The sequence below is a fragment of the Geotrypetes seraphini genome, chromosome 2 (assembly GCF_902459505.1).
Source record: "Geotrypetes seraphini chromosome 2, aGeoSer1.1, whole genome shotgun sequence".
Taxonomy (NCBI): Eukaryota; Metazoa; Chordata; class Amphibia; order Gymnophiona; family Dermophiidae; genus Geotrypetes; species Geotrypetes seraphini.
In genome coordinates, this window is record NC_047085.1 from 511,086,730 (window position 1) to 511,114,019 (window position 27,290).

The window sequence follows — 27,290 nt, forward strand, 5'->3', positions numbered from 1 at the left end:
AACCCTCTGAAGTTTACCATTGGCTATTTTTTGGGCTTGCGAGCTACTTTTAAAATGACCAAGTCAAAATGATCTACCAACAATAAAAAATTTTTTTAAAACCACAAAGCACACTGTACGCAGAGAAAATGCCAGCTGCCAGGTAGATGACCAACGTTCCAACAAAAACAGGTCCTGCGTCATACTATCGTGTAAATCGGAGCCGCTCACTATGTTACCTAGTTTGGCGTCGTCGGCGAATAGTGTTATTTTACCTTGAAGCCCCTGAGTCAGGTCCCCTATGAATAAGTTGAAAAGGAGCGGTACTCCACTTGTCACTTCTGACTTTTTAGAGAGGGTACCGTTAACCACAACCCTCTGAAGTTTACCATTGGCTATTTTTTGGGCTTGCGAGCTACTTTTAAAATGACCAAGTCAAAATGATCTACCAACAATAAAAAATTTTTTTAAAACCACAAAGCACACTGTACGCAGAGAAAATGTTAATAATCATTCCTATTCCGGGGTTTTCTCAAAGAGGTCAAAGCAGATGACTCTATGCACTGTCACCTCACTAACAACCATACAAAAATAGACAAATATACCCCCCTCCCTTTTTACTAAACCACGTTAGCAGTTTTTAGTGCAGGGAGCTGTGCTGAATGCCCAGCGCTGCTCTTGATGCTCATAGGCTCCCTGCGCTAAAAATCGCTATTGCGGTTTAGTAAAAGGGGACCATAGTGTAAAATATAGACAGCAGATATAAATTCAGACACATTTTGATCAGTAAATTTAAAATAAAATCATTTTTCCTACCTTATTGTCTGGTGATTTCATGAGTCCCTGGTTGCACTTTCTTCTTCTGACTGTGCATCCAATCTTTCTTCCCTTCTTTCAGCCTAAATGCTTCCTCTCCTCTTGACCTCATTCCCCTCCCCCCAACTTTTTCTTCCTCTCTTCCTGCCATTTCTTTCTTTCTCTCTTCCTGCCCCCTTTCTCTCTTCATGCCCCCTTCTTTTTTTCTGTTTCTCTTCCTGCCCTCTTACTTTCTTTCTCCTTGCCCTCCCCCAAGCCACTGCCAATGTCACTGCCATAGGGGAACAGGCCCCAAAGCCGCTGGCCGCTGCCCCTCCCCCAAACTCTCCCTACTTCGGGCTGACCAGCATTCCTCTCCCCGATGTCAATTCTGCCGTCGGAGAAGAAGGCTGATCGGTCCAAGATCACAATCGATTGGGGGAAATGCTGCCGGGTCCTGCCTTCGCGGAAACTGAAAGTAGGCAGGACCCGGCAGCAAGAAGAGCAAATGGAAAACTTCACTGACCTGTCTCCCGCCTTAGCCCATAGTGAATTTATGCTTCAGGGATCTAACTTGCGTGCCGGCTTCCCTTCTCTTCCCTCATCCCCCCCCCCGGACATAACTTCCGGTTTTGGAGGGAAGAGAAGGGAAGCCGGCACACACGCGTTAAAGCCCCGGAGCATAAGTTCGCTACGGGCTAAGGTGAAATCTTCAAGCCGGCTTTTTTTTTTTTATGTTGAGCAGCAGCGGAGGCAGCAGAATTTAGCTGGGCGGTCATCTAAATTACCCGGGCGGACTGCCCAGCTGAAAGGCCCTAGGGAGAACACTGATGTCTTCTTCCACCTCAATACGGCCAGTAACATATTTGAACGTCTCTATCATGTCTCCCCTCTCTCTGCGTTCCTCGAGAGTGTATAGATGCAACTTACCTAGACGTTCTTCATATGGGAGATCCTTGAGGCCTGAGACCATCCTAATGGACATTCGCTGAACCGATTCCATTCTCAGCACATCCTTTTGATAGTGTGGCCTCCAAATTTGAACACAATATTCCAGATGTGGTCTCACCATGGACCTGTACAGCGGCATTACCACTTCGGGCTTTCAGCTGACAAAACTTCTCCGGATGCAACCTAGCATTTGTCTAGCCTTGGATGAAGCTTTCTCCACTTGATTGGCTGTCTTCATACCTCTCCTTATGCAACCTAGCCTCCTTCCAGCTTTCACTGTCACCTTTTGAACCTATTTGGCCACCTTAATATCATCACATACAATCATATCCAAGTCCCGCTCTTCCGTTGTGCACATAAGTTCTTCACCCTCTAAACTGTACCGTTCCCTCAGGTTTTACAGCCCAAATGCATGACCTTACATTTCTTGGCATTAAATTGTTTGTTTGTTTTCGTTTTTGTATATGAGTGTTTGCATATTTTACTTTGTAGCTCTGTTTCTCCTCTTGATAAAGACCTTATCGAAACACGGCCTGTGTTGAGGAAGGGCTAGGAACTTTGTTGCCGTCCAGGCCCTGTTTTTTGTCTGGATGAATGTGGAACGTCTTTGATACCAATTTCACAGCACTTTCCTACTCTGGATTTTGACTTTTCTACATCTTCGGAATGAATTGGAATGATTTTGCACATGATATTGCACAGTATTGAAGTTATCACTACACATCAGCACTTCAGTTCTTGATTGGATTTGAACTTTGTCACGTTATTGAACTGATTTGATTCCAGGATGGTCGGGTCACTCTTCTACTAAGTTCATTGGACCTTTCAGCTAAGTATTTGCTCTACTTTACTTTGTGCTTTTTTTGAGCCTTGGATAGAGCATACCCTGTATACCATCTTTCTATTTATTCTCTATTTGCTATTTATATATTCATATTTGTATTGTATTTGTATTTGATGTTGTGTATGTCTGTTTTATCTTACTATGTGTTTTAAATATTTTGAAATTTGAAAATATTGAGAATTAAATAAAGAATATTTTATATATGATAATTACTGGTTAATATTTAATGATGCTTAATGTTCAATAATGTTTGTGCATTCCACTCATATTTTTTATTGTTTATGATTAATTGGATAATTTATAGTAGGGGTTCTTTATTTTTTATTGTTTATGATTAATTGGATAATTTATAGTAGGGGTTCTTTATTTTTTTGATATTAATTTGTAGCTGCCAAATTTCTGACCATTCTTCAAGCTTCGCCAGGCCTTTCTTCATGTTCTTCACACCATCCGTCGTGTCTACTCTATTGCAGATTTTGGTATCAACCGCAAAGGGACAGCAATATCGTTTGTAAAAATGTTTTAAAGCACAGGCCCAAGATCAGAACCTTGAAGCACACCACTGGTAACATCCCTTTCCTCAGAGCGATCGCCATTGATCACTACCCTCTTCACCTTCCACTCAACCAGTTCCTGACCCATCCCGAGGGCACTCAGTTTATTTATTAGACGTCTGTGTGGAACACTGTCAAAAGCTTTGCTAAGATCTAAATGCACCACATCTAGTGCACATCCTCTATCCAATTCTGTGGTCACCCAGTTAAAGAATTTGATTAGATTTGTCTGACAAGACCTACCTCTAGTGAATCCATGCTGATCTCCGGTCCTGTAAACAACAGGATTCCAGAAACTTCACCATTCTCTGTTTTAAAAGCGTTTCCATTAATTTGCTTACCACAGAAGTCAGACTTACAGGCCTGTAATTCCCTACTTCTGCTTTACTTTCACTTTTGTGGAGAGGGACCACATCCGCCCTTCTCCAGTCCTCTTGTAATAATAATAATAATAATTTTATTTCTTATATACCGCTATACCATAAGTTCAAAGCGGTTTACAACAAGTTACATACAATGAGTATGAGATGTTACATACAATGAGTATGAGAGTAAGAGATGTTTACAACAAGAAGTAAGAGATGTTTACAATGAGATACATACAATGAGTGTATAACAGAAAAAGTACTTTCTGGGATACAAATTGCAAATGGAAGAGAACCAAGTTGGTTTGAATCAAAAGGAAGTATCTAGTCAGAGATTGGGGTGCAGGGGAAAACAATTTGGGTGGAATACCTTTACAAATGGGAAGAAGGCTGAGTTAATCTAAAATCAAGAGAATTGGGGATTGAGATGAGGATGGCTGAGGGGGATTGGGCAAGAATTGGGAATTAGAATTTGTTAAAGAGATGGGTCTTCAGTGATTTTCTGAAGTCGGTGTAAGAAGTGGCCTCGAGAATGAGTTTTACAAGCCATGTGTTCAGTTTGGCTGCCTGGAATGATAACATTCCCGACTCTAGAGACTCATTGAAAAGGTCAGTCAGCGGAGCTACCAGAACTTCCCTAAGTTCCTTCAGCACCCCTGGATGTATACCATCCGACCCCATCACTTTGTCTACTTTTATTTTAGCTAGCTCCTTATGAACACAGTCTCTGATGCTTTTCAGCTGTCCTCTACAGCGTCTGCTCTGTTGGTAGCTATGAGACACCTAGCATGGCTGAGACTCTCTGATATGGACATCAATCTCCCAAATAGATTGGCCAATATTTCATGCCTAGGGAGGGAGTTGTTTGGCGATGCCATTGAGATAACCGCACAAAAATTGGCTCAACGTGAACAGGCTTGGCGTTTCCTTCTTCGAGGAAGTCTACTAAACAAGCGCCTTCAAATCGGAGACAATCCTCTTCTACACCCTCTGCTTCTGGACAGCCACCGCAATAGAAGCAAACATAACAGCGGCCTAAGACTGCTTCAGTGGCAGTTCCTCATCACTCTGCCCAATTCTTCTAGAGTATTTCTGGGCGGTATGACTGTTCCTTTTCTGTCAGACTCTACCTCAGCCAATCGGAGCTCACCTGCACTCTACCATCAACGTTGGATCTCATACCAACCAACCTGTGATTTCTCACATTCCTTATGGTTACGCTTTTCAATTTTTCCCCATAGCCGCCTAAGGTCGTGCCACAGGTTCCATCTCAAGTTTCTTGATTTCCAGCAGTATTTATATTTTATTCCTATGAACTCTAAATCCACCATAGGGGTAGAGCCTGTAAAGTGGGGGTTTTTTCCCTGTTGTTCAGAGACAATTTTTAAGGACAATGGTGGGATCTATCGGGGGTGTAGAGTCTTTAAGTTAGATTCCCGCCCATATCAGAATCATGCACTGCTTTCTCTTCAAAGCAGCATCAATCAGGTTTTTTCTTGACACACGCCTTCCACTGTACCAGCAACATTTATACAGTAACTTCCAGATGGCATCCCTATTTTTCCCTATTATGGAACATTCTCTGCAAAACCCTTTTACTCCATCTCCTTTTGATTCTAAAGGACCCGGAGGTTTGGGAGTGGCTGTAGGGGAGGAGGAGACCGCTGCATCCTTTCTAGGATGTTTTTTCTTTTTGCCCACAGTCTCTGGACTGAAGGTTTCTTGTACATAGTCTAATCTTAGATGATTGTGCATTTAAAAGTCAGTACGCACATTCCAGACCTGTTCCTACTCGGCATTCCACACAGGTCACTTACATATCGTTCAGTTTTCGTTTTTCCTCTCGGGTACAATTCATCTCAACTCTAACTAGTTTACTGGGTCAATCAAGTTCCACTGTGTTCTGTACATCAGGTTCTCGGACTCCCTGTCAAGATTTAGATCTGGGAAAATATTTATTTTAGATTTATACCACTTATATCCTAAGTGGCTTACTTTATCATATTTCCCTATCTGTCCCGGTGGGTTCAAACTCTATCTAGTGTGCCTGGGGCAATGAGGGGATTAAGTGATTTGTCCAGTGTCACAAGGAGCAATGAGGGATTTGAACCCACATCCTCGGAGTGCTGAAGGTGAAGCTCTATCCCCTGCGCCACACACTCCCACATAATCCTCGACACATATTCCTCTTTGTGTCCCCCCTTCAGTCAAATTGTCATTCTGTTCTAGACAATACTCTCATCGTCTAACAATGGATCCCTCTCTCCTGGATTGGACAGACGACGTCCTCTGTGCGTTTCCTCCAATTCCTCTCATTATCAATATGCTAATTCAACTTAAGCAACAATCGGCCTCCATGCTCCTTATAGCCCCTCGGTGGCCCTGACAGATGTGGTTCTTTTTTCTTATTTTAGCCCATGGTCAAAGCTCCAATAACGCTGGTTGACACTAAACTGTTCAAAGTTGTTAAAACACATGTGGATTGTGAAACATTGCAGGCGGACTTTAAGAAATTGGAAGACTGAGCATCCAAATGACAGATGAAATTTAATGTGGACAAATGCAAAGTGATGCACATTGGGAAGAATAACCTGAATCACAGTTCCCGGTTGCTAGGGTTCACCTTGGGGATTAGTGCCCAAGAAAAGGATCTGGGTGTCATCGTAGACTACGATGAAACTTTCCGCCCAATGTGCGGCAGTGGCCAAAAAAGCAAATAGGATGCTGGGAATTATTACAAAAGGGATAGTTAACAAGACTAAGAATGTCATAATGCCCCTGTACGCTCCATAGTGCGACCTCATCTGGAGTATTGCATTCAATTCTGGTCTCCTTATCTTAAGAAAGATATAGTGTCGCTAGAAAAGGTTCAAAGAAGAGCAACCAAGATGGTAAAGGGGATGGAACTCTTCTGGTATGAGGAAAGACGAAAACAGTTAGGGCTCTTCAGCTTGGAAAAGAAACGGCTGAGGGTAAATATAAGAATAATAATAATAACTTTATTTGTATACCGCAATACCACGAGCAGTTCAGAGTGGTTTACAGAGGAAGAGACTGTAATATACAGCTATATTACAGAAAATATTGTTAAGTACATTGGTAACAAACTTCGATTATATTAGTAAGCCGAGAGAGGATAGGTATAACCGGAAATATGTCAGAGATAAACTGGTAATTCTGTGATATAACAAAGTGGGATGGAGTCAGAGAAATTTATTTATGATTGAAGTCTACAAAATCCTGAGTAGAGTAGAACGGGTACAAGTGGATCAATTTTTCACTCCGTGAAAAATTACAGACTAGGGGACACTCGATGAAGTTACAGGGAAATACTTTTAAAACCAATTGGAGGAAATTTTTTTTCACTCAGAGAATAATTAAGCTCTAGAACGCGATGCCAGAGGATGTGGTAAGAGCAGATAGTGTAGCTGGTTTTAAGAAAGGTTTGGACAAATTCCTGGAGGAAAAGTCCATAGTCTGTTATTGAGAAAAACATGGGGGAAGCCACTGCTTACCCTGGATTGGTAGCATGAAATATTGGTACTCCTTGGGGTTTAGCCAGTTACTAGTGACCTGGTTTGGCCACCATGAGAACGGACTACTGGGCTTGGTGGACCATTGGTCTGACCCAGTAAGGCTATTCTTATGTTTTTATGCTGTACATCTTTCCATTCCTCTCGGTCAAGGGTCTCTTTTACATCCCAATCTGATCCTGTCAGAGTCACCTTCTAGCAGCAGTAGTAGATGTGGTTTTTCAACTTTCCCTCCATCCCCTTACATTAAACTAGGGCGTCCCATATGTGAGAATATGTTGCCTGCTTGTCCTAGGATAAAGCACAGCATCCCACCCACCTCCCCTGGTTGGCTTCTTAGCTTGCTTACGGAACTGAGGTACCACAAGCCTCATCGGGCGGGAAGGCAGTTACGCATGCAGTCGCGAAGTTTCTTAAAACTTAGTGACAGTTCACTTTTCATACTCTCCGTACTGGGCTCCGTGGATGATGTCACCCATATGTGAGAATATCTGCCTGCTGTCCTCAGATAACACCTGTTACGGTAAGAACTAAGGTTCTGGGCGGACTGGGCGGACCTGCACGGTCTGGTCGTGTATATGGCCTTTCAGTTGAGGATGGGCTGGGGAAGGCTTCAAGAGCTGGGATGGTTTAATAATAAATCTTTATTTTTATACCACAGGACCTCTCGGTTCTATGCGGTTTACAGTAAAGAAAAGCTGTAATACATCAATAACAGAGAAATTCATATAGTTGATAAAAGTCAGACAAATTTATCGAAGAGATACGTTTTAACATTTTTCCTAAAATCTTAGGCTAGAGTGACCTTCGACAGAGACTAAACACAGAACTGTCAAATACTGTGAAATAGTCATTCTAAAAATCATTTATAATAGACTAAATGAGGTATACATCAACTGCTAATAGAACTATGCTCAGAGACATGAAGGCCTCACCACAATACAGTTTCAGATGGATAACGATGATAAATATTTGAACTTACTTCAGCCACACAGGCTAATAAGCTCTGCATCTTATATTGATAACTTGAAGAGCATTGAAAATTTTAAAAACTTAACTTAAAGCTTGCTGGTTCCGACGTGACACGTTTCGGTACTGCTTCAGGGAACCGATAATGCACTTCAACAAAGTTTCAAAACTGGGTAGCGTAGTCTCTGAAATAAACATTTAAAAGAATTAGTGCTTTATTTATGAAAATTATAAAAACACATCCATTTTTATATGCTATAAGAAAATCATGGCTACAAGGGAAAGACTCACGCAAAAATGTCAAAAATCTCCGGCTTTTACTCTCTCACCCTCCTCCCCCTGTTTCAAGTCGCAGTCAGCAAGTTTCTTATAAATGGTCTGAGGTGTGAGATCATTTTCCCGATCATTCAGAGCCGAGACCATGATTTAAATAAGTAAATAAAGGAAGACCTTGCAAAATAATTGTTTTATATAGCTTTGCAGGGGTATAGGATGCAGATTTCTGAGCCTCTTAATTCATTTCAATTCTCACAAATAAAAAACCACGAAGAGAGGGGGGTGGGTAGCTCCTAGTCCCATGAATGTTTAATATGCAACAATACTTCTGTTTCTGAGATTAATTTCTGCCGGGTGAGGCTGATTGATAGCTGGTCTGTGCTCTCCTAAGAGCTTTTCCTTCCTTGGCAAGCCCACAGCCGAGCTGCGATTCCATTTAAGCAGAGAATGTAAAAAACCAAAAGAAGGCTTAACCACGGCTTCAGCTACCGCTAACGGCCCTGTGCAATAGCTTGTTGGAAAGAATACAAATGAGCCGGGCTAGCAGTGGCAACCAGACATGAAATGATTTTAATAGGAATTACGGTCAAAGGCACGTGATGCGCTCTGCTCCTGCCTTTAAAGGAGCTGCCTGTGTCTGTAGATTTGCAGCTGTCATCTCGTAATGTCATGTGAGATGACAACCGGGTGCTCATCTAAATTAGCCGGGTGGAGCATCCGGCTAAAAGACGCTAGGGAGAACACTGCATGAATTTATGATGCCTGTCCGGTGCGAGAGCCACAGGCAGGTCAGGTTTTCAGGATATCCACAATGAATATGTATGAGATGGATTTGCATTCACTGCCTCCCTGAGATGCAAATCTATCTCATGCATATTTATTGTGACTATCCTGAAAACCTGACCTGCCTGTGGCTCTTGAGGACCGGAATTGCCTCCCTTGGTCTAGATCAGAGGTAGGGAATTCCGGTCCTCGAGAGCCGTATTCCAGTTGGGTTTTCAGGATTTCCCCAATGAATATGCACTGCTTTCATTGTATGCTAATAGATCTCATGCAAATTCATTAGGGAAATCCTGAAAACCCGACTGGATTGCGGCCCTCAAGGAGGGACTTTGACACCCCTGGTCTAGATGGACCAGTCAGGTCTTTTTCTGCTGTTATTTACTGTGTTACTCTGTTACCATGAGCAGGCAAAGTCCCAGTTCCTCCAGAGAGTTTGCCATTCAGGAGTTCACCCCAAGAAGCAAGACCCAATTCAAGTTTTAAATCACTCATTGGCAAGTAAAGATAACATATTTGGGTCACGGGACTTGCATTGGGGGAAAGTCCGTTCGGCAGCAGTAGCAGTGCTGACCATCCCAGCCCGAGTCAGGTCAGAGCCTGAAATTATGAGGATGTATAGTGGCGACATTCAATGCTGCTACCCACATAGCTAACTAGACAAGAAAGACTGCTTAAATACCAGTCCTGTGTCCGGTTGACTATGTGGGGACTGCATTGAATGCCAGTTGTATCTTCACAACTTCCATCCATCACTGACGAACCAGATTTTTAATGCTGGAGCCCAGATATGGCCCAGCATTGACTATCAGAAATACTCAGTGCCCCAGGCTGAATATTGACCATAACAATTCAACAAGTAATACAAGCAGGAATAAAACAAATTACTTTAATATCATATCTAAGAATGCACAAAACATTCTATATGTTTATATTATGATAAAATTTTTTATCATCAAACAGGTTTAAAATGTCTTCAGAAGATCCATGAGAGTGATAGGCCATTTACATATCCAGCATGTGGCAAAAGTTTTAATCACCAATCAAATTTAAGAAAACATAAGAGGAATCATACCGGAAAGAAACTGTTTACCTGTGCAGAATGTGGTAAGAGATATAGTCATCTGTCAGCTTTAAAAATGCACAAGGGGATTCATACTGGAGAGAAACCATATACCTGTTCAGAATGTGGGAAAAGCTTTAGTCATACCTCAACTTTAAAAATGCACAAGAGGATTCATACTGGAGAGAAACCATATACCTGTTCAGAATGTGGGAAAAGCTTTCATCGTCAGTCAAATTTTAAAAAACATGAGAGGATTCATACTGGAGAAAAACCATGGGCATGTACAGAATGTGGTAGAAGCTTTAATCGGCAATCTAATTTAAAACTTCACAAAATAATTCATACTGGAGAGAAACCATATACATGTCCAGAATGTAGAAAAAGCTTTAAACAACTATCAGGGCTAAAAATACATGAGAGGATTCATACTGGAGAGAAACCATATACCTGTTCAGAATGTGGTAAAAGCTTTAGTCATACCTCAACTTTGATAAGGCACAAGAGGTTGCATACTGGAGAAAAACCATATTCATGTCCAGAATGTGGTAAGAGATATAGTCAGCCCTCAAGTTTAAAAATACATAAGAGGATTCATACTGGAGAGAAACCATATACCTGTTCAGAATGTGGGAAAAGCTTTCATCGCAAGTCAAATTTAAAAATACATGAGAGGATTCATACTGGAGAAAAACCATATAAATGTTCAGAATGTGGTAAAAGCTTTAGTCAGCTATCAGGGTTACAAATACATGAGAGGATTCATATTGGAAAGAAAGCATATGTATGTCTAGAATGTGGTAAAAGCTTTACTCTACAATCGCAATTAAATCGTCATAAGAGGATTCATACTGGAGAGAATCAGTATCCGTGTACAGAATGTGGTAAGAGATATCGTGATCCCTCAACTTTAAAAATCCACAAGAGGATTCATACTGGAGCGAAACTATATAAATGCTAGTCAGCTTTTAAAAAAAACAAGAGGATTTACGATAGAGAAACTATGTACATGTTCAGAATGTAGGAAAAGTTTTAATTTACATTCATGGATTCATACTGGAGAGAAACCATTTTCATGTTCAGAATGTGGGATAAGCTTTAATCAGCAATCAAATTTAAAAACGCTACAGAATTAATATAGGAGAGAAACCATTTACATGTATAGATTGTGGTAAAAGATATAGTAATCATTCAGCTTTAAAAATGCTCAAAAGGATTCATATCTAAGAGTGGTGGAAGAAACAACTATCGAGCAGAAATCGCCGAGTGAAAATATCAGTAAAGAATATCTAAGAGACTGACAGAGCAGGTGGCGTTGTGCTCAGGAATGGATTTGTACAAACACATGTATCACACTTTGTAGTGTTCTGAATAAAAAAGGAACTCTTTATTAAACAGCAGGGAAGAGTCTGTTCCTTCATTGTTTCTTTTCCCAAGAAATAGCTACGGTTTTCACAAATCTTTTCATTAAACCTAGGTCATATTTTCAGTAGGGCTTGCCACTCCCTAAACCAGTCTTTAGCACAGTTTTAAGCAACAGTTTTATGTAAAATTCAATAACAGCTCTGGTTAGGCATTGGAATACAGGCAGAGTTTTCCACATAGGATCTGCTGGAGGTAAGATTCTCCTATCAGCAAACCAGGTCAGCTCTTCCATTCCCTAGCTCCTATGTTCCCTTTGGGGTCTCCATATGAGGCAAAGCTGATCCACACAGCCCAGATACCCTCAGCCAAACTGTCAGTAACTGTTTCATCTTGGACAGTCCCTTTTCCGTAGCTTCCCTAGACTTCTGCCACAACCACGTTTAGTGGAAAGCTAGGAATTTTTCCACCAGGAACATCCATGAATAATTCTCCTGTGACAGATAAACACCTTCTTGACTCAGCAGGGTTACCTTAAGATAGATCAGTCCTGAGCTTTAAAGCCCAGTGTGGTCTAGGACATGTAGTCTGCTCAGTCTTGGGCTAGCAGCCCCTGCTAAATGGAGGTGGAATGGCTGCATTAGTGGAAGATAACCCCTTACTCTTCCACAGAGACTAAAACTGATACTGAAGAGTACATTAAAATCACAGAATAAGTTTACAGGCTGTTGATCAACTGGCATTTCCTGCACTCTCATATAGCCTTAGTATTGTAGACTGGCTTCTTAAAGACCTTGAAAACCTAGATGTATGAACAAGAAAACTCCTCCATGCCCATAAGATCATCTGTAAGTGTCAGTGTATGCCTAGACTTGAACATTACTAGATCTGATGAAGGGATAAGTCTTATAGATTACACCTGTCATAAGTATATAAGAATAACCATACTGGGTCAGACCAATGGTCCATCTAGCCCAGTATCCTGGTTCCACAGTGACCAATCCAGGTCACAATTATCTGGCAGAAACCCAAATGCTATCGACATTGCATGCTACTGATCCCAGGGCAAGCATTGGCTTCACCAATGTTTCTCTTGATAGCAGACTATGGACTTTTCCTCCAGAAACTTAATTTAATTAATGTTTAATCTTTTCATTTATAATTTAATTATTTTATTTTTGTTTTTTAAGGTAATCTTTGTTTGTACCCTCATGGAATACTTGTTGGGATGTGTACATATCTTGTCTCTCTTTCTATCTGAATATGTTCAATGGAATTCCTTTCATTATTTAATTGTTATATTGTAAAATGTGGGAGTGGTATATCAAAAATCTTAATAAACATAAGAACAAAATAGCCTTACTGGGTCAGACCAATGCTCCATCAAGCCCAATAGCCCGTTCTCACGGTGGTATAAACCCAAGGAGTAGCAATATTCCATCCAGGGCAAGAAGTGGCTTCCCCCATGTCTTTCTCAATAACAGACTATGGACTTTTCCTCCATGAACTTGTCCAAACCTTTCTTAAAACCAGCTACGCTATCCGCCCTTACCACAACCTCTGGCAACACGTTCCAGAGTTTAACTATTCTCTGTGTGAAAAAAAAATTTCTATTATTGGTTTTAAAAGTATTTCCCTGTAACTTTCAGTGTTCCTAGTCTATGTAATTTTTGTTGCAGTAAAACATTGATTCTCTTGTACCTGTTCTACGCCACTCAGGATTTTGTAAACTTCAATCATATCTCCCCTCAGCCATCTTTTTTCTAAGCTTAAGAGCCCCAACCTTTTTAGTCTTTCCTCATACGAGAGGAGTTTCATCCCCTTTATCATCTTGTTGCTCTTTGAACCTTTTCTAATTCCGTTATGGGGCTCCATTTTCCAAAAAAGAAAAACATCCCCAAAACGGCAGAAAGTGGCACGTGGACGCATAACTCGCCAAGACATCCAAATCACCATTTTCAAAACTGACTTTCTAGATGTCTGGCTAGGATATTCATCCGCTATTTGTCCAACTACTAAGGGGGCATGTTAGAGCTATGTTATGGGCAGGATTGGGCAGGCTTAGTACTTGGACATCCTGTGGTAATAATGGAACATTTCACAAAACATGTTCAAAACTAGACCTGTTTTTAAAAGAAATAAGGGCCAAAAAGGTATCCAACTCCACCACATGACCATTCACACACACACACATTCCCCTAATGCTCACTGACCCCCTCCCACCCTCCAAAGAAATGACTGAAACATTCAGATCTGTGTCTGTGACAGCTGTAAATCTTACAGTCAGTGCTATTAGGGTATTAAACAGGTCTCTGGAGTACCCTGGTGGGCAGTGCAGTGGACCCAAACCCATTTTCCACTCTAACTAGAATACATGTGGAAGAACATGTAAGACCATCAAACCCTACTGTACTGCCATATAGGTGACACCTGCAGGCACTACGTTAGAGGAGGGGCGGGATCGCGTCAGAGGGAACGTGCTATCGAGGTGGACAACAGCCTTCGAGGTTCGCTATAGCCAGCCGGCATTCCTCAGCAGGCTGCTTTGAAAAGGAGGCTAGGAGAAGGCACACGCGAGTGAAGAACAGCAGCGGTTCATGCCGGTGGGCCAGAGGAGACTAGTAAGCCGGGATGGAGGGAGGGTAGGAACAGCGGGCCAAATCTTAAGGTGAGACCTGGAAGAAGAAGGGAAACATACAGGCTTTCGGGACAGGGGCGGGCCCTGGTGAAGAAGTACCCGGCGGGAGAGAAGAGGGGGTCCAGATGTGCATATGCTGGACTGAATGGATGGTGGGGTGGGGAAGAAATAAAACAGAGGAGAGAGAGGGAAGGAACAGAAAGAGAGAGAAGTTGGACACAAGGGATGGTGTGGAAGGGGGCTAGAGATACTGGCTAGAAGGGTAGTTGGGAGGAGAAAGGGAGAGATGGTGGACCCTGGGGAGGTGGGGAAGGAGGGAGAGATGCTGGATGAAAGGGTAGTTGAGAAAAGGACAGAAAGCAAGGAAAGATGACAGACCTCCAGGGGAGGGAAGGTGGATAGTTACCACAGAAAAAAAACGACAAATGGGTAGGAGACTCTGGCAAAATAACCAGAGCCTGGGACCAACAAAAGGTAGAAAAAATAATTTTATTTTATGTTTTGTGATTACAGTATTTATTTTGTTTACACCACAGAGCTGGTGTGGGTTGGAGACACTGTAACACTATATTTCTACTAAGACTAAGCCTAGTCACTTAGGGGTCCTTATATTAAGATGCGCATTTAGCACGTGCTAAATTGGTTAGCGTACCTTAATTAAAGAACCCCTAATTATCTTAATAAAAAAATTTGGCCCACGGCTTAGCCTTTTTTTCAGATTTCGGCCCCTTATGTGATTGAGTTTGACACCCCTGGCTTATGGTGAGATGTGGACCTGCCACCCTTTATGTGTAATTCACAGCAGTGCCCCCTAGGGGTGTCCCATTGCTCTATTGGCATGTCTGTGTGGCCAGTGTACTAAAACTGATGACCCCTTCTAGGCTTGTTTTGTGTGTTTTTCATTTGGACGTCTTGGTCGAAAATGGCCCAAAAAGACATGCACCGAGGGCACAAGAAATCTAGCAGGTCATTAAAAAAAAAAGATGTCCTGTGATTTTAAAACTGGACATTTTGTCCACCTGATTTTTGGACGCACTTCTCAAGAGTTCCAAATGTCCCTCAATATATTTTTTTTAAGATACAGCAACCAGAATTGAACGCATTACTCAAGCTGAGATTCAGAGGCATTATAATATTCTCAGTCTTATTTGCCATCCTTTTTCTTATCATTTCTAGCATCTTGTTTGCTTTTTTGGCCTCTGCTGCACATTGGGCTGAAGATTTCAGCATATTGTCCACGATGACACCCAGATTTTTTTCTTGAGTGCTGTCCCCTAAGGTTGAGCAGTAGTGGCGCTCGCTGGCGCTATAATGTGGTAATGGAATGGATAGTGTGCAAGACGTGTTTGTGGAGTATTTTGTAGATTTTTTTTCTGCATATAACACCTCCTTTTTGTATGGTTCGTGGTAAATCTAGTTAGAAACATGCGTTAGTTAAGGCCACGCCCAATAGAAGCGTATGAAAGTTGATGGATTGCAGTTAAGGCCAGAAAAACACTATAGATAAGGAAAAGCATAATAATATTCTCTTTATGTATTTTGCTATTAAGCCAGATCATAGGGGAAAATCAGGATATACATGTCACACTTATAAAGGCATTAAGAACTCCATTTTGTATTAATGACTCCATTTTGGTTTTCAATCTTTCTGTGTGTCTCTAACTGGGATAAACCATACTGAAGTTTTCCTGCTTAAAAAAGGTCCAGGATTCTAGTGTTCTGTGTGTGGACTGCCATGCCCAGTGGGAATAAGAGAAACCTCATGGCCTAAGTATTAACTGATGGTCCTGGCATTTCAATGCTGGGTAGAGAATAATCTTTTTTATAAGTTTTAAAGAATTATGAGATGTGAAAGAGAGATGAGTGTGCTTGTCTATGGATGTTTGGGGCCCCGAATGTGCGATGTGTGATAGAATGATTTGTATTTAATTTCAAATGTTTTACATATATAAGATTCAAGAAACTTTAAGGGAGCCTAAGAGCAACATCTGGAGTTAGGACAAAAGTGAAGGACTGGTTACCCTGGAAACCCTCTAGAGACCTGGCAAAGGTCAGCTAGGTTGACCTCCAGCATAGGAAGGGGGGTCTGGGGGTTTTGTGTTTGTGTGTGTTAGTGAAACTTGAAGATGTTAGTTTTCCAAGAATGGGTTCTGCAAACAGAAAGGCTGTTTGATTTAAACATTTTGAGAATGACAAAGTGATGTAAACAAAAAATATGATTTGTAAAACATTTTTCTATGTTAAGAGGAATTTTCTTTGTTCAAACCTAAGGACAGCCTCTGTTGGCTGATTGGCTGACAAGTGTGATATCATACTGGTCAGTGTGAAGGTATAAAAGGAACGCACCAGTATAGACTCTTTGAGATCATATTTGCCAGGAGAGATGTACTTTGGCATGCCTGATGTTATATGGTTCTCCATCACACATATGCCTTCTGAGACAAGAATGTAAGATTAAAATTAATAAATAATAATATTGGACTGGTAACATATGTGCGATTGCCATTATTCCTAAACACCTAAGAGTGAGATTGGTGCAGTGCACCCTTGCATCCAGTAACTATGATTTTGAATTTTTCTTCCCAATGTGAATCTCTACATTTATCCACATTAAATTTCATCGGCCATTTGGACGCCCAGTCTTCCAATTTCCCAAGGTCTACTTGCAATATTTCACAGTCTTTATGTGTTTTAACAAATTTGAACAGTACATGCCATACAGGTCCCTCTGCTCCCAGGATGATATACGCCTCCTGGTCGTGTCCTTCAAGTGCCAAACAATGTTCTTACTCCCACTTCATACTGAGCCAGTGGAACCAACTGTCCCTACAGATCAGATCCCTTGAAGGACTCTTCAGCTTTAGGAAAGCAATAAAAACATACCTCTTTACCTAACGCCCCCGCTCATGATCGATGGATTACAAATAAACATATATTGGTATTAGATCCCTAGTGTGGGACTATTTAGGATAAAAACTTGTAATTGAAAACTTACACTGTTAAGGAGAGAAAATGAAGGATGTAAATGAAAGAACTAAGGCCGGTATTAGACAGACTTGCACGGTCTGTGTCCCATATATGGTGATTGGGTGTAGGATGGGCATCAATGGGAACTCCACTAATATGGAACATGAGGATGTTACTGGCCAGACTTTACGGTAGATTTCCTGCAAACAACAGGATGGTTGGATAGGCTGGAGTGAGCATGGACGGAAACTTCAGAATTTGGAACTTAGGACTTTACAGTCTACGGCCCAAAAATATCAAAGAAGGAGGGCAGGCAGGAGAAAAGTCGGGAGGCAGGTGAAGAGGAGACAAGAATCGGGAGGTGAAAGAGGAGAGGACCAGAGAAGCAGGGCAGGTTAGAGTGAGGGGTAGCGGTGAGAGATAGCTCCGCCTACCTCTCTGACGTCAGCCAAGCACTGATCTGGAACTCCCCCTTAAAAGGGGAGGAGCCAACAAGTTAACATCGGAGCCCAGTGAGCAGAGCAGGCAGGAGAAAAGTCGGGAGGCAGGCGAAGAGGAGAGGATCAGAGAAGCAGGGCAGGCTAGAGTGAGGGGCAGCAGCGAGAGATAGCTCCACACACAGCTCTGACGTCAGCCAGGCACTGATCCGGAGCTCCCCCTTAAAAGGGGAGGAGCCAATGGTGCTCAGCTGTTCGGCATGCATCGAAGGCGAGCGTTAAAAGGCACTCGCCTTAGCAAGAGCGCCTTTGCGAAAGGGCCTACAGAAGGGGTGAGTCACTGCACGAGCAGCAGACAGAGAGAGAGAGGGGACATCAGCAGCAGACAGAGAGAGGACACCAGCAGCAGAGAAAGAGAGGACACCAGCAGCAGACAGAGAGAGAGGACACCAGCAGCAGACAGACAGAGAGAGAGAGAGGACACCAGCAGCAGAGAGAGAGGGAAGCAGAGGGAATCCAGAAGATGAGCTTTCCAGTGTTCTGCACAGTCTGTCAAATTTATGCGGCTGGTGTCAGCTGAAAAGCTTGAAGAAGGAAGTTAGGCAACTGAAGGACAGGTAACAGGAACTGGAAGGACTTTACATCGCAGAAGACCCAATCAGGACAGCTGAAGACTTCATGAGAGAGAGAGACACATTGTTGAACAAGTCAGGGAGCTCGAGGAGTTCATTGAGGAGGCCTACAGGAGGAGAGTGGAAGAAAACGATCATCAGAGGAAAGACGAAGATACACCCACATGGAATGGAGAACAAGAAGAAACCCACAGAGGAATCCTGCAGAAAGGGGAGGCAAGGTCTTGCCGATGCTTAGAAGAAGAAGCAGCGAGGCACACTGAGGACATAGACCTGTGACCGGAGTAAAAACTGAAGAAGGGAAAGTCTGCGATTCTAGTGGGAGACTCAATCCTAAGGCAAGTAGCTAGCCACATAGCAGGAGGGAGAGAGGATCGACTAGTGACCTGCCTCCCAGGAATAAGAGCAAAAGATATCGTCAACAAAATTGAAGGACACGGTGAGTGATGTGCAAAATCTGTATATCCCCAGATTTAGAAAAGGGTGCAAAAAGAGCCAAACAAAAGACCCGGCGTGGATAACTAAAGAAGTGAAGAAAGTGATAGGAGACAAGAAACATTCATTCTGAAAATGGAAAAAGGACAAAACCGTGGAGAACTGGAAAGAGCATAGGAAGCATCAAAAAGAATGTCACCTCGTGGTTAGAAGAGCAAAAAGAGAATATGAAGAGAGGCTAGCCAGGGAAGCACAAAATTTAAAACCGTTCTTCAGATATGTTAAAGGGAAGCAGCTGGCAAGGGAGGAGGTGGGACCGCTGGATGACGGAGATAGGAAAGGAGTGGTGAAGGAGGAAAAAGAAGTGGCGGATAGACTAAGCATGTTCTTTTCGTCAGTATTTACAAAAGAGGACACATCCAACGTGCCGGAACCTGAAAAAATCTTCAAAGGAGATCAAGCAGAAAAACATCTATGGAGTTAAGCCTTGAAGATGTACACAAGCAGATAGATAGATTAAAAATTGACAAATCTCCGGGCCCGGACGGAATCCACCATAGGGTATTGAAAGAACTAAAGGAGGAAATAGCAGAACTACTACAACAGGTTTATAATCTATCCCTGAAAACAGGCGTGATCCTGGAGGATTGGAAGATAGCTAATGTTACGCCCATCTTTAAAAAAGGATCAAGAGGTGACCCGGGGAACTACAGACCGGTAAGTTTGACTTCGGTTCCGGGGAAGATGGCGGAAGTACTGATAAAAGACAGCATTGACGAGCATCTAGAAAGGAATAAACTGATGAAAACAAGCCAACATGGTTTCTGCAAGGGGAGATTGTGCCTAACAAATTTATTGCACTTCTTCGAAGGAATTAACAAACGGATGGACAAAGGGGACCTCATAGACATCGTAAACTTAGATTTCAAAAAATCCTACTACGCCTACTAGGGAAACTGAAGAACCATGGGGTGGAAGGAGACGTACATAGATGGATCAAAAATTGATTGGCGGGTAAAATGCAAAGGGTAGGAGTGAAGGGCCACTACTTGGACTGGAGGAGGGTCACGAGTGGTGTTCCGCAGGGGTCGGTACTCAGACTGCTGCTGTTCAATGTATTTATAAATGATCTAGAAACAGGGACGAAGTGCGAAGTAATAAAATTCGCAGACGACACCAAATTATTTAGTCGAGTTAGGACTAAAGAGGACTGCGAGGATTTACAAACTAGGAGAGTGGGCGACGAGATGGCAGATGAAGTTTAATGTAGAGAAATGTAAAGTCTTGCATGTAGGAAACAGAAACCCGAAGTACAGCAATACGATGGGAGGGCTGGTAATGCGTGAAAGTACCCAAGAAAAGGACTTGGGGGTAATAGTGGACAACACAATGAAGCCGTCGGCACAGTGCGCAGCAGCCTCTAAGAAGGCAAATAGAATGCTGGATACTATCAAGAAAGGTATTACAACCAGAACAAAAGAAGTTATCCTGCCGTTGTATCGGGCGATGGTGCGTCCGCATCTGGAGTACTGCGTACCTTAAGAAGGATATGGTGATACTCGAGAGGATTCAGAAAAGAGCGACACGATTGATAAAAGGTATGGAAAACCTTTTATATGCTGAAAGATTAGATAAACTGGGGCTCTTTTCCCTGGAGAAGCGGAGATTTAGAAGGGACATGATAGCGACTTACAAGATCATGAAGGGCATGGAGAAAGTGGAGAGGGACAGATTCTTCAAACTTTAGAAAACTACAAGAACGAGAGGCCATTCGGAAAAATTAAGAGGGAACAGATTCACAACCAATGCTAGGAAGCACATTCTAGGTGTCCACCACCCTTTGGGTGAAGAAGAACTTCCTAGCATTGGTTCTGAATCTGAACCCTCTTAATTTTTCCGATTGCCCTCTCGTTTTGGGGTTCAGGAAGGGATTAAATAATTTCCTGAAGGAAAAGGGGATAGAGGATTACTATACAGGTCCTGGACCTAATAGGCCACCGCGTGAGCGGACTACTGGGCACGATGGACCTCTGGTCTGACCAAGCAGAGGCACTACTTATGTTATTATATTCTTAAGAGACAAGTTAATCTAATCATGTATTTTTTAATGGATGTAACTTATGGGTAGACTGGATCGACCGTTCAGGTCTTATTTGCCGTCATTTACTATATTACTATTTAAGGATAACTATGGTAAATTGTAACCTGTGCACTTATAATGTTTCTTGGTATTAGACCCCTAGCATGTATAGAATTAGGACATAACCTTGTATCGTAAACTTGTACTGTAATTATGTCTTATTGTAACCTGTTAACTTCATTTTATGTATGTTTCGCCTGTAACCCGTTCTGAGCTCCTTAGGGAAAATGGAATAGAAATCGAATTAAATAAAGAAATTTAGTGTCGTCTGCAATTTTAATAGCCTCACTTGTCATTCCAATTTCCAGATAATTTATAAATATGCTAAATAGCATCAGTCCCAGTACAGATCTCTGAGGCACTCCACTGTTCACCCTTTCCCCATTGAGAAACATGGCCATTTTTTACAGAAAGGGTGGTAGATGCAAGGGATATTTATAGGCCCATAGATGTCCATATGCAGGATGAAGATTTTAAGCAATCACTCTCAACAGCTGAGCTTGAAGCTTGGGAGACATTCAGTTGGTTAGAGAAAAACGTTCTGGGCAACCATAAGTCTCCTTCATACAATGAAGGAGTTCAGAATCTCCTTGACTCAACAGAAACTTGACTGTCGCATGTCACTTTTTGCACTCACATCTTGACTTTTTCCCGGAAAATCTTATGAGTGACGAGCAAGGAGAACGTTTTCACCAGGACATTCAGTTAATGGAGCGTCTGGAATGAGAGTATGATGGCCGACTACTGCCGGATGTTGTGCCGTGACAATCCAGACACAACTCACAAAAAGAAATCATACTCAACATTTTTGAAGAAATATTGGTTGCTAAGGGACACAGTCCAGTATAATTATGCTATTCTGTGTGCTTATTTGACTTTGGACCAAAGATACTGCAACATTTCTTAAAACCCTATATGCTAAAATGCTATAAGCTAACATTGGTCATAACTTTGAAAGTTTATGTGACTGAAAAAAACTAATAACAGATCTGAAATCAGGGTGAAAAACTGATGTAGAAAAATGTGCTGTGTTGAAAAATATTTTTTTGTTGCCTTGTGTAATCAAAGGTTTTACTAGACAAAACCTAAACGTTGCAAGTTAGGCGATGTAAAAACAGGTATAAGTGCCAAAAAGGTATCCAAAGTGACCAGATAACCACTGCAGATACAAAGTAAAGACCCCCAAATGGCCCATCAACACCTGGTATAGGAAAGCCTAGTAGAGCTGCACACAGGTGTCTTATATAGCCTGGGGGGTGGGCTAGTGAACCATAGAGAGGAGGACCCACGTGGAACATGTACCAAATCCCCCCAAACCCTACTCTACTGCCATATAGGTGCCACCTGCAGCCATAAGGGCTATTGGGGTTGTAGATAGGTGGATATATTAGGTTTTGGGCTCAGCATAACCTATAAGGGTGCTGTGGTGAGATGTTTATATGGCACCCTTTGTGTGAAGTTCACAGCAGTGCACTGTAAGGTGCCCCACTACTCTGTTGCCATGTCTGGATGGCCAGTTCATCACAATGCTGGCCTCTCCCATGTCCATGAAATCATCAGACCACAAAGGTAGAAAAGATAATTTTATTTTCAATTTAGTGCTCAAAATGTATCCGTTTTGTGAATTTATATCTGCTGTTTATATTTTGCTCTATATTTGTAATTTTTCTATAGTTGTTACTCTTTGCATATTTTAAAGTCATCTGCCTTGACCTCTTTGAAAAACAAACAAACTGTGCGCACAGTATTACATTACATTTGTGATTTCTATTCCGCCTGTGCCTTGCGGTTCTAAGCGGATTACAGTTAAAAGAGATCAGGACATTACCGAGAGAATTACATTACAACGATTTAAGTAAATTACATGTTGTGGTATAGAAATACAAGTATAAGATATCTGGATTTATCGATAGAATAACTTGACAGGGTTCAAGTAGTTACAAGGTTCAGTGGGGAAAACAATATAGGCAACTGAAGAAAGATACCTAACTTTGAAGGAATCAGTTAAGTGGATATCTAAGGGAGATGCTTATTTAGGAGTTTGGATATTTTTCGTAAATGAGGTTCAAGGGGATGACTAGTGTGTTATTTGCTGGGGAGAGTGCATGTGCGATTGGGGAGGGGAATATTAAGTAAGGACGGGTTTTTTGAAAAGAAATGTTTTGATTTCTTTCCGAAACACTTCCGAAACAGTATGCTTTGTGTTGGGTTTTAAAAAATAAAATTGTGGTTACAATTATATTGTGTATATATGAAAAATGGATGGAAGAAATTGTGTTACAATTAGTACTATTATTAGGGGGTGGGGTCAGGGGCAGAGCTTGGACGGGGATACTCGGTTGGTAGTTGTTAGGCTTAGGGGGTACTTGGCTTGAAGAAGTTGGGAAACACTGATCTAAACCATCCCAGCCCTCCCCAGCTCCTCCTTAACCAAATGGCCACATACGGCCACAGACTGTGCAAGTCTTCCCAGTACTGCCCATCACTGTGAACGTCAGCTTTGAAATGCTAAAAAGTTTAACAATTTACGTTTGATTAATTTTCCAAAGGTTGTCTCAATTCCTCCAGGAGAAATGATAAAACGCTACTTTCTGGAAAATTTAAAAATTCCTGAAGGTTCACTGCCACCATTGTCAAGAGTGTACTATTTGCCTATTAAAAAAAATCAGGAATCTCAAAAAAAAGATGAGGATGGTAGCCCACAGGAAAATCCTTTGGATGTTACTGCTTTACTGGAACAATCTGATAGAGAGGTGGCTAGTCCAGCCACTCTCTTACTGACTGTAGCTTTGGCTCCAGACAGAGATTGGATTCTTAAACTTTTCTTTAAAAATAGATCCAGAGATTTCCTTGGCTTCCATATTCAAGTTTTTCCTGATGTTTCGAGAGAAACTCAGAAAAGGAGGGAATTTTTATTGTTAAAACCAGGTGTGACTCAGATGGGGGGATTATTTTTTCTTAGATACCCTTGTAAGTGTGTAATAAGGTATAATTCCCTCAAATATATTTTCTTTGGACCGTCTCATTTGACTGCTTTCCTCTCCATGAAGCGCCTTGAAAAAGGAGAAACATCGGTGTCTTAATTATTAAGCTCTCTTTCAGCACAAATGACGTGTTTTGGTTAATTTTGTTATTGTACTAAACTTACTCCTAATTCCTGAATCTTGGATCCATTGTTGAGGACTAGTGTACGATTAAGTTGGAATTATTACCTTTTATGTAATTTAGGTTTATTTTCAATCTTGAGAATAATCAAAGATATGTTTTCTTGATTGCACTTTTCTGTACAAGATGGTATGCTTGTTAAAATTTCAAAAATTTATAAATAAATAATAATAATAAAAAAGAAATGCTAAAAAGTATATATTGTATTTTTTGTACTATAAGACGCACCTGACCATAAGACACACCCTAGATTTAGAGGAAGAAAACAAGAAAAAAAACCCATTCTGAACCAAAATATACCAGGTTCTGCACCCAGCGTCCCTCACTCCCTGCCAGGCTCTGCACCCAGCGTCCCTCATTCCCTGCCAGGCTCTGCACCCTTTCTCCCCTTCCCTGCCAGGCTCTGTACTTTGTCCCCCTGCCCTGTAACCTCCGCCCTCGCCTCTGGTGGTCTAGTGGTAGGCTGGGACAGGAGCTGGGATATGTCACCACTCTGCTGCCCGGGACCGGGACTCCACAGCACTACTAGTGGATAACATTGAAAGTACACCAGCGTGTGACCCGGCCCGGAGTCACCCTGCAGGATTGGAGTGATGTCAGGAACACAGTAAAACAGAACTCCAAAAGTTATATAATGAGGTGGCTTTTACTCTCATCAAAAATAAAGTTCAAAATGGCATAACAAAAATTAGATAATCATTCATGTCCCAAAGAAGCAAAAACCACATTACAAAATGAGCAAAATAAAAGTTCACGTTCTCCTTATTTTCTATCAAAGGAAAACTAATGCTCTTGAGCACTGGCTCTTCTTAGAGGTGCTCCTTCCCTGCTCTCAAACAGGGAACCACTATTAGAAGCCTCCAGCGGAGTAAGAAGCCCCCCAGGTGTGCCTTACATTTAGCTTTTCAAAACAGCCAAGAGGAGCATTCCGTCCCAGCTGACTAATCATTTTTCCCTCCTCCCCCCCCCCCCCTCAGTTCCTTTTTTAATCCCCCATGCCTTTTTTAAAACGACCCCCCCCCCTTCATACTTTTTAAAATGCCACCCACCTGTCGTACCGTTTAAAATGCGCCCGCCTGCCTGTCTGTTGTACCTTTTAAATACACCTTATAGCCTGGTGGTCCGGCTGGCACGAGCGTGCTTTCCGTGCTCCTACTTGGGCCTGCGCCGCTTCTGAACGGCTGCCATCAGTTCTCCTGAGTCCCGTTATTTTCTGATTACAGATCCTCTGTGTTCATCCCACCCTTGTTTGAACCATCCCTCAGGCATCCACCACCCTCTCCGTAAAGAAGAATTTCCTAACATTACTCTTGAATCTACCACCCTCAGCCTCTGCTTTTACCATTTTCCTGTCTCTGGAATCGATTTTCTTCTACTATTTGTTCTCTATTCTATGTGATTTATAAAATGACAATTGTACAGAATAGAGTTTCTTTTCCTGCTTTAATAAAAGATAAGTTCAGTAGAAAATGATAACTATTAGAGGCTTGAGCGGATGGGATCAGACAGGGACTGAGCTCTCAGGGACAGGGACACATTTCCCCACATCATTCCCAGTCTTGGTTCTCCCAGTGTGTGTTGGGGGGAATCTCCTCCCTCAGGATTAGAAAGGAATTGGGGGAGGAGCCGAGGAGAAAGAGATTTGGAGCGGGAAGAAAGGCGGGAGACGTCACAAGGGAGGGGGCGGAGCTTCACACTAGAGGCTGAGCCCGCTGAGTGACGGACGGTCTTCTGACTCTGCCCCTTTTAGTGCTGATTGGCCAGGATGGTTCCTGGAGCGGAAGGGTCCGCCCCCTAGCACGGATAAGGGAGAAAGGAGGAGGAGTTTCTGCTGCAATCCGCTGCTGATTGATCAGACTTTCCCTGGGGGCGGGAAGAGGAGGAGACGGAGACGCTGCAGCTGCAGAGCGTTGTCTAGGAGATGCAGTCAGTGGCGCTCCGCCCCCTTTGTGACGTCAACGGTATCTGGCCGGAAGTACACAGTCGTCCATCTTCTGCTGGAGCCTCAAGTGCCCAGTTTCTTTCAGCTTCTGCCCTTCTCTCTCTTCCAAACCCTGAAGTAGAGGAAAAGGAGCCCCAAATGTCCATAGCCCAGATGGCTGCAGGAGCTTCTGCTCAGGTAGGAGCTCCCCCTCCCCCACTTTCCCTTCTCTCTCTTTCATCTGGAGGGAGAGGGGCAGAGTCTCCTAAGGAGGAGGGGGAGGTAAATGAGGGCAGATGAGAGATTGGGACTTTGAATGACACAACCACACTCCAAGGGGGTCACATATATACAGGTACTTAGTTTGTTCCTAGGGCAATAGAGGATTAAGGAATTAGTCCAGGGTCCCTGGTCTACAATAATGGCTGAAGGGGAAAAGAAGGAATCATAGAAAAAGATGTGAAAAAAACAGGGAAAAGGGAGAATAAAGAAAGAGAGAAGGGAAGAAGAAAAGAAAGGATGGATGAATTTGTCAATGCTTTCTCCCTTCAAAGGGGCCACTCCTCACCTGCATTCTCCCTTCATTCTCAACCCAGTAGGTTATTACATTTGACTTCCTAAGTTCCACTATAGGTCACTTCGCCTCCCCTTGCAGTTGCACACTAAGTAACATACAGGCACCAGGTCTACAATGATGGTGATGCAGAAGGCGCTGAGGGTGTTCCTGGTTTGTGTTTCAGATGCAGGTGAAGTTTGAGGACGTGGCTGTCTCTTTCTCCCAGGAGGAGTGGGAATATTTAGATGAAGGGCAGAAGGAGCTTTACAGGGAGGTGATGAAGGAGAATTATGAGACTCTGATCTCCCTAGGTAAGGACTAAAATAATAGGACACAATTTTCTGCTCTCCTTTGCTTCAGAAACTTCCAAGAATGATCAGGATCTCTCTGTACTAACCTCTATCTTAAGCTGACAGTGTGAGGGACCATAAGACCATTTTGTGTGTCCTAAAATTTTTTTCCCTTTGAAATCAGAGACAGATTATTCTCTATTTCTTGAAGAAGAGCTAGACTCCAGGGTCAGAGTAGCCCAAATGGTCAGAATCTGGCTACAGAAGATTACATTGTACCTGGAAGCGTTATTTGAGACCAGCTGATGTTCAACCAGATCATTCCTCTTTCCTTCTGTGACGAATAGTGGATTTGGCCTAAGGCTCCAAATATGACTCCTAATTAGCACTCCAAGCTCTCTGAGCAAAGGACCACCTTGAGCACAACTGAGGTTCATAGAAAGTTTATTGTGGAAATCACAACACTGCAAGAGATTTAAAGAATCACTTTAACTAGTCAAAATGATTTTAATTAGAGTCTGTTCAATCCAAATCATCCACACATTAGACTCAAATCATCAGTTGCATAATTGCTGATATAGGGAATATTAACATTCCTTTCCCCTCTTCTCACAAACGTTCATCTATCGTTCTGAAAC

At 42.3% G+C, this 27,290-nt stretch overlaps 1 protein-coding gene across 10 annotated transcripts in view; it reads left to right on the forward strand.

Moving 5' to 3' along the window:
* LOC117355233 (zinc finger protein 271-like) overlaps positions 1-27,290 on the forward strand; it is a 906,970-nt gene that overhangs the window by 71,738 nt on the left and 807,942 nt on the right. For 3 of the 10 annotated variants that reach the window (XM_033933493.1, XM_033933496.1, XM_033933494.1), the window contains exons 1-2: positions 25,738-26,004; positions 26,547-26,673. The exons of 2 other annotated variants lie outside the window; for them this stretch is intronic. In XM_033933493.1, the coding sequence (XP_033789384.1) occupies positions 25,807-26,004; positions 26,547-26,673 (325 nt within the window). In that variant the 5' untranslated portion in view covers positions 25,738-25,806. Of the gene's footprint in view, positions 1-10,009; positions 12,830-25,737; positions 26,005-26,546; positions 26,674-27,290 lie in introns of those variants that run through there. 5 more of the 10 variants (XM_033933515.1, XM_033933519.1, XM_033933518.1 and 2 more) reach the window with 5 other exon arrangements.